Genomic DNA, 11,729 nt, shown 5'->3' on the forward strand with positions numbered 1-11,729 from the left:
ACGGGAAACCGACTGCAAACGACGGCCAAAGGACTGCTGACTACTTGGTTGTAAAACTTACGTTGCCAAACTACTGCCCAAAGTTACTGCTGACTACTGTACAACTACTTGCTTGCTAAACGACTGCCAATACTGTCCATAAGGACTTTGATGACTTATTTATAATATACTGTTAAACAATTAATGATGGACCTTAATGAAACTTTTAATCTATCCCCCCCCGCCGCCCCTCACCCAACCCCCTTTTCCAGTTACCCTGTTCTGACTATCTGAAACTACTGGCAAACTACCGATAATTTATTCTCAAGTACTGAAAGCTACTTGCGACTACTGTAAATACTTGCAAAAAGTATGCCAAAGTACTTGCTTGACTACTTGTTAAATTTTGTAAAACTACTGCCAAAGAGTACTTTGAAAAAGTAATTTTGCTGACTACTGCCAAACTCACTACTTTTGCAACTTTACGTGCACGAAATGATACTTGTAAATGTTTTTCTTAAACGAGCCAACACCCCCCCCCGGCCTAGTTTTTAAAAGCCGCTCTCCTCTGTATTACTGTATTCCCCGTTTTAGACGGGTACTCACTGCGTTTCCAGGTCAGCATTAGGTAGAGAGAGACAATTTGCCCATTGAGGGAGGAGAAGAGTACTAAGGGACTCCTTCATTGATCCCCAGGAGAGACCAGAGCTCGATCCGTTTTTGAGAGAGCCAGACAGAGATGGAGGACAAAAGACTGGAGAGGGACAAGGATGAGAGAGAGAGACAGCAGGACCGGGACAGACAGACCCCGCAGAAGAATGACAGACAGACTCAGAAAGATCGAGAGGAGAACGATTGAGGCAGCCCAACTAGAGACGAGACACTTGAGAGAGAGAGACAGAAATTCATGAGATGGGCTTGCATGGGCACACACCAACATAACCAGACCTCACCAACACACACACCAAACCCTCCCCAACATATTATTAATGATCACACACAAAACATCAAAAAGACAGGGCAGGGATGGGTGAGCAGGGGTTGAGGAAACTCGCCGAAAAGGCGGTTACCGGGCTCGCTGGCCTTTAGGACATGTGCGTTGTCTCGATTTCAACTAACTATCCGCAAAGCTTACCTGAAACGTACTTTTGCTGATATTACTGTATATTATTTTTAAACTATTGCAAAGTACTTGCCAACAGTATGCCTGACTCTCCCTGTTACCATTCTACTTTATCTGCATTAAGTCACTTGTGATAAGTCTGTCGTGATTCTACGGCATCTTAAAACTTATGTCCCCACCCTAGTACTGAAAAGTTCACTGGTATTTCCCAGAGCCAACACCCCCCTCGGCCAGTTTTTAAAGCGCCTCTCTCTGTTATTACTGTATTCCCCGTTTTAGACTTGGTACATCACTGGTTTCCAGTCAGCATAGAGAGATTCTAGCTGCAGAGGCGACCAGACCAGCCCAAGGATGAGACCAGCACACACACACACACACACACACACACACACACACACACACACACACACACACACACACACACACACACACACACACACACATACAGGCAGTCTTTGTTGATCGTGGGAAAATGTTTAGACAGTCTAATTAGAGCTGCTGAGGCCTGAGAGGCTCTATTGATGCTCTCACACACACACACACACAGTGACTCTCTCCCTCCCCCCTCAGGTCTCTGGCAAACAGGCGGACCGAACAGGGACGATCCGTAAACTTGGCACCTCCATCAGGTTCTGTTTGGTTCTGCTGAGTTTCTGTTCACGACCATTTCCTGTTTCACACCAAACATCTCTAACAGGAAGTGTGTGTGTTTGTTTCAGGTCCAACAAACCACCGGAGCCGGTCCAGTGCCCGGTGGCGCCCCCTGTCAGCAGGTAACACACTGCCCTGGGTTTTGCCTCTCAGGGTAATGAAACAGGAAGTAGGTTCTGTTTAAAATGAACTTTCATCTCGCTCTAGTTTTGGGAAACCTGTAGCTCCGCCCACCATCCCCACCACCTGCCCGGCTCCACCCGAGTGTGACATCATCACCACGCTGCTGGACAACGCCCCACCTCCTCCTCCTCCTACAGCCAATGAAACACCGGGTCATGATGATGAGGTCACTAACACCTCAGCCCTGCCTCCTCCACCTCCTCCACCTGCTTCACCAGGACAGATGGTGGCTCCGCCCCCTCCTCCACCACCTCTTTCAGAGGCTCTGACCAATCACAGCACTCTGCCTCCAGCTCCACCCCTCCCCCTCGAGACAGGTGACAGCAACGTGTCAGTGCATGTTACCACGACAACCAGACTAATTGTCATGGTAACATCACGTTAACCTGATTTCCTGTGTCTCATTGGTCAAACTGAGTGACATCATGATGACATCACATCTCCTCTGTCTCCTCAGTGGTGGAGGAAAACACCTTCCCCCCGCCCTCTCCTCCCCCCCCCCCTCCTCCCTCTGATGATGATGGCTTCCCTCCCCTGACCAATGACGGCTCAGAGCTGCCAGCCCCGCCCCCTCCACCTCCACCCAGCCAGGATGTAGACGGTACCTGTCTGTCTTCTTCTGTGGTGTTCCTCCTCAGTTTCTTCTTCTGTGGTGTTCCTCCTCAGTTTCTTCTTCTGTGGTGTTCCTCCTCAGTTTCTTCTTCTGTGGTGTTCCTCCTCAGTTTCTTCTTCTGTGGTGTTCCTCCTCAGTTTCTTCTTCTGTGGTGTTCCTCCTCAGTTTCTTCTTCTGTGGTGTTCCTCCTCAGTTTCTTCTTCTGTGGTGTTCCTCCTCAGTTTCTTCTTCTGTGGTGTTCCTCCTCAGTTTCTTCTTCTGTGGTGTTCCTCCTCAGTTTCTTCTTCTGTGGTGTTCCTCCTCAGTTTCTTCTTCTGTGGTGTTCCTCCTCAGTTTCTTCTTCTGTGGTGTTCCTCCTCAGTTTCTTCTTCTGTGGTGTTCCTCCTCAGTTTCTTCTTCTGTGGTGTTCCTCCTCAGTTTCTTCTTCTGTGGTGTTCCTCCTCAGTTTCTTCTTCTGTGGTGTTCCTCCTCAGTTTCTTCTTCTGTGGTGTTCCTCCTCAGTTTCTTCTTCTGTGGTGTTCCTCCTCAGTTTCTTCTTCTGTGGTGTTCCTCCTCAGTTTCTTCTTCTGTGGTGTTCCTCCTCAGTTTCTTCTTCTGTGGTGTTCCTCCTCAGTTTCTTCTTCTGTGGTGTTCCTCCTCAGTTTCTTCTTCTGTGGTGTTCCTCCTCAGTTTCTTCTTCTGTGGTGTTCCTCCTCAGTTTCTTCTTCTGTGGTGTTCCTCCTCAGTTTCTTCTTCTGTGGTGTTCCTCCTCAGTTTCTTCTTCTGTGGTGTTCCTCCTCAGTTTCTTCTTCTGTGGTGTTCCTCCTCAGTTTCTTCTTCTGTGGTGTTCCTCCTCAGTTTCTTCTTCTGTGGTGTTCCTCCTCAGTTTCTTCTTCTGTGGTGTTCCTCCTCAGTTTCTTCTTCTGTGGTGTTCCTCCTCAGTTTCTTCTTCTGTGGTGTTCCTCCTCAGTTTCTTCTTCTGTGGTGTTCCTCCTCAGTTTCTTCTTCTGTGGTGTTCCTCCTCAGTTTCTTCTTCTGTGGTGTTCCTCCTCAGTTTCTTCTTCTGTGGTGTTCCTCCTCAGTTTCTTCTTCTGTGGTGTTCCTCCTCAGTTTCTTCTTCTGTGGTGTTCCTCCTCAGTTTCTTCTTCTGTGGTGTTCCTCCTCAGTTTCTTCTTCTGTGGTGTTCCTCCTCAGTTTCTTCTTCTGTGGTGTTCCTCCTCAGTTTCTTCTTCTGTGGTGTTCCTCCTCAGTTTCTTCTTCTGTGGTGTTCCTCCTCAGTTTCTTCTTCTGTGGTGTTCCTCCTCAGTTTCTTCTTCTGTGGTGTTCCTCCTCAGTTTCTTCTTCTGTGGTGTTCCTCCTCAGTTTCTTCTTCTGTGGTGTTCCTCCTCAGTTTCTTCTTCTGTGGTGTTCCTCCTCAGTTTCTTCTTCTGTGGTGTTCCTCCTCAGTTTCTTCTTCTGTGGTGTTCCTCCTCAGTTTCTTCTTCTGTGGTGTTCCTCCTCAGTTTCTTCTTCTGTGGTGTTCCTCCTCAGTTTCTTCTTCTGTGGTGTTCCTCCTCAGTTTCTTCTTCTGTGGTGTTCCTCCTCAGTTTCTTCTTCTGTGGTGTTCCTCCTCAGTTTCTTCTTCTGTGGTGTTCCTCCTCAGTTTCTTCTTCTGTGGTGTTCCTCCTCAGTTTCTTCTTCTGTGGTGTTCCTCCTCAGTTTCTTCTTCTGTGGTGTTCCTCCTCAGTTTCTTCTTCTGTGGTGTTCCTCCTCAGTTTCTTCTTCTGTGGTGTTCCTCCTCAGTTTCTTCTTCTGTGGTGTTCCTCCTCAGTTTCTTCTTCTGTGGTGTTCCTCCTCAGTTTCTTCTTCTGTGGTGTTCCTCCTCAGTTTCTTCTTCTGTGGTGTTCCTCCTCAGTTTCTTCTTCTGTGGTGTTCCTCCTCAGTTTCTTCTTCTGTGGTGTTCCTCCTCAGTTTCTTCTTCTGTGGTGTTCCTCCTCAGTTTCTTCTTCTGTGGTGTTCCTCCTCAGTTTCTTCTTCTGTGGTGTTCCTCCTCAGTTTCTTCTTCTGTGGTGTTCCTCCTCAGTTTCTTCTTCTGTGGTGTTCCTCCTCAGTTTCTTCTTCTGTGGTGTTCCTCCTCAGTTTCTTCTTCTGTGGTGTTCCTCCTCAGTTTCTTCTTCTGTGGTGTTCCTCCTCAGTTTCTTCTTCTGTGGTGTTCCTCCTCAGTTTCTTCTTCTGTGGTGTTCCTCCTCAGTTTCTTCTTCTGTGGTGTTCCTCCTCAGTTTCTTCTTCTGTGGTGTTCCTCCTCAGTTTCTTCTTCTGTGGTGTTCCTCCTCAGTTTCTTCTTCTGTGGTGTTCCTCCTCAGTTTCTTCTTCTGTGGTGTTCCTCCTCAGTTTCTTCTTCTGTGGTGTTCCTCCTCAGTTTCTTCTTCTGTGGTGTTCCTCCTCAGTTTCTTCTTCTGTGGTGTTCCTCCTCAGTTTCTTCTTCTGTGGTGTTCCTCCTCAGTTTCTTCTTCTGTGGTGTTCCTCCTCAGTTTCTTCTTCTGTGGTGTTCCTCCTCAGTTTCTTCTTCTGTGGTGTTCCTCCTCAGTTTCTTCTTCTGTGGTGTTCCTCCTCAGTTTCTTCTTCTGTGGTGTTCCTCCTCAGTTTCTTCTTCTGTGGTGTTCCTCCTCAGTTTCTTCTTCTGTGGTGTTCCTCCTCAGTTTCTTCTTCTGTGGTGTTCCTCCTCAGTTTCTTCTTCTGTGGTGTTCCTCCTCAGTTTCTTCTTCTGTGGTGTTCCTCCTCAGTTTCTTCTTCTGTGGTGTTCCTCCTCAGTTTCTTCTTCTGTGGTGTTCCTCCTCAGTTTCTTCTTCTGTGGCGTTCCTCCTCAGTTTGTTCTTCTGTGGTGTTCCTCCTCAGTTTCTTCTTCTGTGGCGTTTCTCCTCAGTTTGTTCTTCTGTGGTGTTCCTCCTCAGTTTCTTCTTCTGTGGTGTTTCTCCTCAGTGGCCCTCCCGTCCAGGAGGAGTCGCCGCCGTCGCTCGCCTCTGACCACTCGCTCCCTCTCTCTGAGGGTCCACTCTAGCCCTGCCTCCCACTGCCGCTACACGCGCTCTCTCTTCCTGCCTGCTGTCCAATCATGTAAGCCGATGGAGGAATATTCATTTTGTCTCATTAAAAAAACCTTGAGAGTTCCAGGAGGCACTTAGAAAGTTCATCAAGAAGTCTAGTGAAGGTTCCTGAAGGCTTTGAGGAGGTTATGGGTCCAAGAGAAGGTTCCTGAAGTCCATCATTGAAGTATTGTAGGTGATGACTCCCTGCTGCTGCTAGTGCTGATACTGATCCTGTTTGTCTGTCTGTCAGTGATGATCCCCCCTCCTCCCCCCTACCCTCCCCCGAATGCTCCTCCTCACCCCGCCTCTTCCTCCTCGCCTCAGCTCTGCTTACCTGCCCGCCTTGAACACCTGGGTAAGACAACAGACTGTACTGTAGTATGAGCTGTAGTATAGATGTAGTATGAGCTGTAGTATAGCTGTAGTATGAGCTGTAGTATAGATGTAGTATGAGCTGTAGTATAGACGTAGTATAGACGTATGAGCTGTAGTATAGACGTAATATAGACGTAGTATGAGCTGTAGTAGAGGCATAGTATAGACGTAGTATAGACATAGTATAGGCATAGTATAGACATAGTATGAGCTGTAGTATAGACGTAGTATCAGCTGTAGTATAGGTGTAGTATAGATGTAGTATGAGCTGTAGTACAGATGTAGTATAGACGTAGTATGAACTGTAGTATAGACATAGTATAGACGTAGTATGAGCTGTAGTATAGACATAGTATGAGCTGTAGTATAGACATAGTATGAGCTGTAGTATAGATGTAGCATGAGTTGTAGTATAAGCGTAGTATAGACGTAGTATGAGCTGTAGTATAGATGTAGTATGAGCTGTAGTATAGACGTTCTATAGATGTAGTATGAGCTGTAGTAAAGACGTAGTATGAGCTATAGTACAGACGTAGTATGAGCTGTAGTACAGACGTAGTAAAGACGTAGTATGAGCTATAGTACAGACGTAGTATGAGCTGTAGTATAGACACCAATCACAGCTGTCACTTACCTGTGTGCTGGTCTGTTAGATCTAGAGCTCTCTGCCCTGCCCCCTCCTCTCCTATTGGACGATGAGGCTGCTTTTGATGACATCATGCCGCCCCTCCCTCCACCAGTCGACTACGACACCAACACCCCCCCACAATACCTGGACAAAGGTACGAATACTACTACTGCAACTACTTCTACTGATACTTTTACTACCATAACTACAGATGATACATCGTCAGCAGAGTCCACCTGGTGGCTGCTGTTTGCACTGCAGGGTGTGTGTGTGTCAGAGCTTTACCTGGTGGCTGCTGTTTGCACTGCAGGGTGTGTGTGGTCCTAACTGCAGTTCCCCTTTGTATCCAGTGGTGGCACTGTACGACTACGAGGCCTCGAAACCTGACGACCTGTCACTCACCGAGGGCGACGTTATCTACCTGACACGTCGCCATGACGACGGCTGGTGCGAGGGCGTTCTCAATGGCAACAGTGGCTTCTTCCCTGAAAACTACGTCCAGTCATGTGGCTAGACCGAAGCCCCACCCCCTCTCCGAGGCTCCAGAAGTGTGTTTTTTGTTCGCTGTTGCCATGGAGATTTTACAATCAGTGTTAATGAGGTCAAACAGAAACTACCTGATTTACCTGCACAGAGATGATGACAGATTAGATATTAATTAGGAAGATATGTAAATGTAAATAATGTGTCATGTGCACAAGAGTTTCTGAGTAAATTTCTCATCTTCTCATCATCATTAAATACTAATATATAAAATAAGACAGAAATGATTAATTAATTTTAAAATATAAAAACTAGTTCAAACTTCAACAGATGACTGAAAATATTAAAGTTTTATTTTTTGATTATTTGATAAAAAAAATTTTACACCTCTGTACTGAATGCAGCGCTGCAGACTCAAACTGTAAAAGTAATCGAGTATTTGAGTATTTGGGTAATCAAGTATCAATGTTGCTCTTACTGAGAGTGATTCATGTGACGAAATGATTGTCTTAAAATGAATAAATGAATGAAGTCTGCCACGTCGTCTCCGTTCTGTTTAGATAAAGACAAAGGAAATCTGTTCATCACATCACTGTGAGAAGTTTATTTTGCTGAACGTAACACCTCAGAGAGGACTGATCTACAAATCACATGAAACAACTCAGACTGAAGTCAGACTCCTGAGTGCTGCATTTGAGGCCTGTCTCCGTGCTGTGTAACAGTACAATCTGGCCAGCCATGGACTCAGCAGACTCAGTCCATGCACAGTTTGCACCTGTCCGGGGTCAGGGCACTTGGATTCACCAACAGGAGGAACAACTCAAGCGGAGTCAGCGGACTCAAGGTCTGCCAACAGTTTCCATGTTTCCATGAATGAGGTAGATCACCTGAGGACCCAGATCCAACAGCTGGTGAGTTGGCTGGAGGCTCTTCTCGTCACTTCACCTCCGGCGATGACCCCTGCCACTCCACCTCCATCTTATTCAGCGGTCTCTGTGGCTCTGGTTGCCCCCTTGGCCAGACGAGAACAAATGATGAGACGGGGCGGTGTCAGTCATTCCTAGTTGAGTGAGGACTTCACTTCGAGTTGCATGCTGCAAGTTTTCCTGCCAGGCAATCAAAGGTGGCCTTCACCATCACTCATCTGTCTGGCAGAGCAGAGGCCTCGGCCACAGAAGAGTGGGCACTCCCATCTGCTACTACCTGAGTGTGTTCATATACTCATTAAGTAAGATCTTCGACTATGCCCCTCCCAGACGTGAGGCGGCCCAGGCTCCCATGTCTCTATGGCAGGGAAGATGACTGATAGCAGATTATGCCATCAAGTTCTGCACATTAGCAGCCGACAGCGGGTGGAACTCTGCCTCACTGTCATGATGGTGCAGAGGATTGTTCACCCAGCATTGGTGGGTTCCAGGGCAGACGAAAGCTTCATGGATCAGCAGCTGGCTCTTAAATTCGTTCCCCTGTCTGAGCCTCTGTAAGCTAGTGCACTCGACGGTCGCCTGCTGTGTTGGGTGTCCCATCGCACTCAACCCGCCCGGCTCAACATAAACGGTAACCATTCAGAGCTCATCAGTTTCTACATCTTTGAATCTTCTCTGCTTCTGCTGATTTTGGGGTTATCATGGCTTATCAAGCACAACCCCCAGCGGGACTTCTACAACCCCTCCTGGTGCCTCATTGCCCTTGGTCCCTCTGGTTTCCCTGGACTTTGTCACAGATTTGCCCCTCTGGAGATACCACCATTCTAACCATTGACCGGTTCTCTAAGATGGTGCACTTTGTGCCCCTACCTGAACTACCCTCAAAGAAACAGCAGAGGGTCTGTTGCACCATGTGTTTAGTCTCTATGGTTTCCCTAGGGATGTGGTGTCGGATCGAGGGGCAACAGTTCGTGTCATGTTTCTGGAAGACTTTCTTCACCTTCCTAGCAGCCACCATCAGTCTGTCCTTGGGGTTCCACTCTCAGTCTAACGGACAAACAGAGATGCTCAACCAGGAGCTGGAAACGGGTCTTCTTTGCCTCGTCTCTCAGTTGTCTTGGAGTAAGCACCTCATCTGGGTTGAGTATGCCCACAATAGACTTCCCAACTTCTCTTCTGGTCTCTAACCCTTCCAGTATGCGTTTGTGTACCAGTTTCCACTGTTCCCCCGAAACGGAGGTTGAGGTGGGGGTACCATCAGCCCAGGCATTCATTTGCTGCTGCAGGATTCTGGAGTGTGGTTCGGCACATGCTCTGTAGCACAGCTCGGAGTAAGAGGGTAGCAGACCAGCACCAAACTCCAGCTCCATCATATCGCCTGGGAGATCGAGTTTGGCTGTCGACTCAGGACCTGCCACTAAGGGTGAAGAACCGCAAGCTGGCCCTCGGTTTGTGGGACCCTTATTGAAGGGGGCCCTGTATATGTGGTTAAGTAGTTACTGGCAGTTTGGGGAGGGGCCGAGGATACCAGTACTTGGAGGACTGGAAGGGTTATGGCCTTGAAGAGTGGTCGTGGGTGCTGGCCAGATAATGGCCATTAAAGACTATTTACCTCTTGCACCTGCGTCCCAAGTGCTGCATTTGAGTCCTATTCGTGTACTGTATAACAGTATTACACTCGCTTCAGAATCAGTGTGTGTATTTAAACTAACAGTAAATGTAGTAGTATTACACTCAGCTGTAGTATCAGTGTGTGTATTTAAACTAACAGTAAATGTAGTAGTATGACACTCAGCTGTAGTATCAGTGTGTGTATTTAAGCAAATTTAGCCGCAGTGCTGAGCTGCAGCAGGCTACTGTCTGTTGATTTGAATAACAGTCACAGAGTTTATTGTGTCTTTTATTACTTTCTGTTCTTTGTTGGACACAGTGTGTGTATTCACAGGTGTGACACCGTCTCTTTATCGTCTTGGTGTGAGTACATCATTCTCTCTGATAATCTTTTCCATGTTAATGTTTGTAAAGGATGGATGGAGCATTTCTTTATTGCAGGTCAGAGAGAAGAAGGGGAGGTAAACACTTCACAGTGTGACCTGCTGATCCAACCTCAGTACGAGGTGTGAGCAACATTTCAAAAACCTTTAAAGAACTGTTTAAAAAACCTTCAGAGAACTGTTTAAAAACCTTTACATTACATTACATTACATTACATTTAGCAGACGCTTTTATCCAAAGAGACTTACAGAGGTGGACATAAGCTGAGAAAGGTGTAAAGGAGCACAGAGTAGTTGTTAGTGTTGTTAGTTTTGTTAGGCAGGGAAGCATTCTGGAAACAGAAAGGTTTTTTAAAGGTAGAAAGGGATGTTGCTGTTCTAGTAGCCGTTGGTCATTCCACCATTTGGGGACGACCACAGAGAAGAGTTTAGAGTGACCTCGCTTTGCGAGAGGCGAGGGTACAACTAGACGGTTTGTATGAGCGGAGCGTAGCGCCCTGGTCAGGACGTGAGCCTTTAGTAAGACGCTGAGATAGGCAGGGGCAGATCCTGAGATAGGCAGGGGCAGATCCTGAGATAGGCAGGGGCAGATCCTGAGATAGGCAGGGGCAGATCCTGAGATGGTTTTGTAGGCTAGCGTCAGAGCTTTGTGTTTAATTCTGGCAGCTACAGGCAGCCAGTGCAGGTCGCTGAAGAGTGGGGTGACATGTGACCTTTTAGGTTGGTTGAAAACCAGTCGCGCTGCGGCATTCTGGACCATTTGCAAAGGTTTGATCACGCAAGCAGGTAGGCCAGCCAAGAGTAGTTGCAGTAATCGAGGCGGGAGCTGACTGTAGCCTGTATCAGGAGCTGAGCGGCATATTGGGTCAGGTACGGTCTGATTTTTCTAATATTGTACAATGCATAGCGAGATGACCTCGCTGACGAGGAAATGTGTCAGAGAGAGAAAGACGATCATCAAGTACCATGCCCAGGTTTTTAGCAGCATGGTTAAAGAACTGTTTAAAAACCTTTAAGAACTGTTTTAAAAACATTTAAAGAACTGTTTAAAAACCTTTAGAGAACTGTTTAAAACCCTTTAAAGAACTGTTTAAAAACCATTAAAGAACTGTTTAAAAACATTTAAAGAACTGTTTAAAAACATTTAAAGAACTGTTTAAAAACATTTAAAGAACTGTTTAAAAACCTTTAAAGAAAACTGTTTAAAAAACATTTAAAGAACTGTTTAAACCCTTTAAAGAACTTTTAAAAACATTTAGAGAACTGTTTAAAAACCTTTAAAGAACGTGTTAAAAACCTTTAGAGAACTGTTTAAAAACCCTTTAAAGAACTGTTAAAAAACATGTTAAAGAACTGTTTAAAAACGATTAAAATTAAAGAACGGTTTTAAAAACATTTAAGAACTGTTTAAAAACCTTTAAAGAACTGTTTAAAAACATTTAAAGAACTGTTTAAAAACATTTAAAGAACTGTTTAAAAACATTTAAAGAACTGTTTAAAAACGTTTAAAGAACTGTTTAAAAACATTTAAAGAACTGTTTAAAAACCTTTAGAGAACTGTTTAAAACCTTTAAAGAACAGTTTAAAACCTTTGGAGAACCTTTGTCTTTGTCTTGTTTGTTTAAACAAAGGAGGACGTTATCAGCTCTGCCTCGTCTCTCTGTCTCCTGTCCATACATGGTAAACCTCTTTGTCTCCTGCTCCACCTGCCCCAGAGGAAGGGTAAGAAG

The 11,729-nt window shown here is 46.0% G+C and overlaps 1 protein-coding gene across 4 annotated transcripts in view; it reads left to right on the forward strand.

Annotated features, from left to right (window-relative positions):
* abi3a (ABI family, member 3a) overlaps positions 1–7,618 on the forward strand; it is a 15,901-nt gene extending 8,283 nt beyond the window's left edge. For 2 of the 4 annotated variants that reach the window (XM_027276318.1, XM_027276317.1), the window contains exons 5-12: positions 1,673–1,731; positions 1,822–1,875; positions 1,961–2,253; positions 2,394–2,537; positions 5,487–5,621; positions 5,844–5,948; positions 6,622–6,750; positions 6,947–7,618. In XM_027276318.1, coding sequence (XP_027132119.1) covers positions 1,673–1,731; positions 1,822–1,875; positions 1,961–2,253; positions 2,394–2,537; positions 5,487–5,621; positions 5,844–5,948; positions 6,622–6,750; positions 6,947–7,110 — 1,083 coding nt within the window. In that variant the 3' untranslated portion in view covers positions 7,111–7,618. The remainder of the gene's footprint in view (positions 1–1,672; positions 1,732–1,821; positions 1,876–1,960; positions 2,254–2,393; positions 2,538–5,486; positions 5,622–5,843; positions 5,949–6,621; positions 6,751–6,946) is intronic. The other 2 variants (XM_027276319.1, XM_027276320.1) reach the window with 2 other exon arrangements.
* The last annotated feature ends 4,111 nt before the right edge of the window (positions 7,619–11,729 follow it).

The sequence above is a fragment of the Larimichthys crocea genome, unplaced genomic scaffold (genome assembly GCF_000972845.2).
Source record: "Larimichthys crocea isolate SSNF unplaced genomic scaffold, L_crocea_2.0 scaffold33, whole genome shotgun sequence".
Classification (NCBI taxonomy): domain Eukaryota; kingdom Metazoa; phylum Chordata; class Actinopteri; family Sciaenidae; genus Larimichthys; species Larimichthys crocea.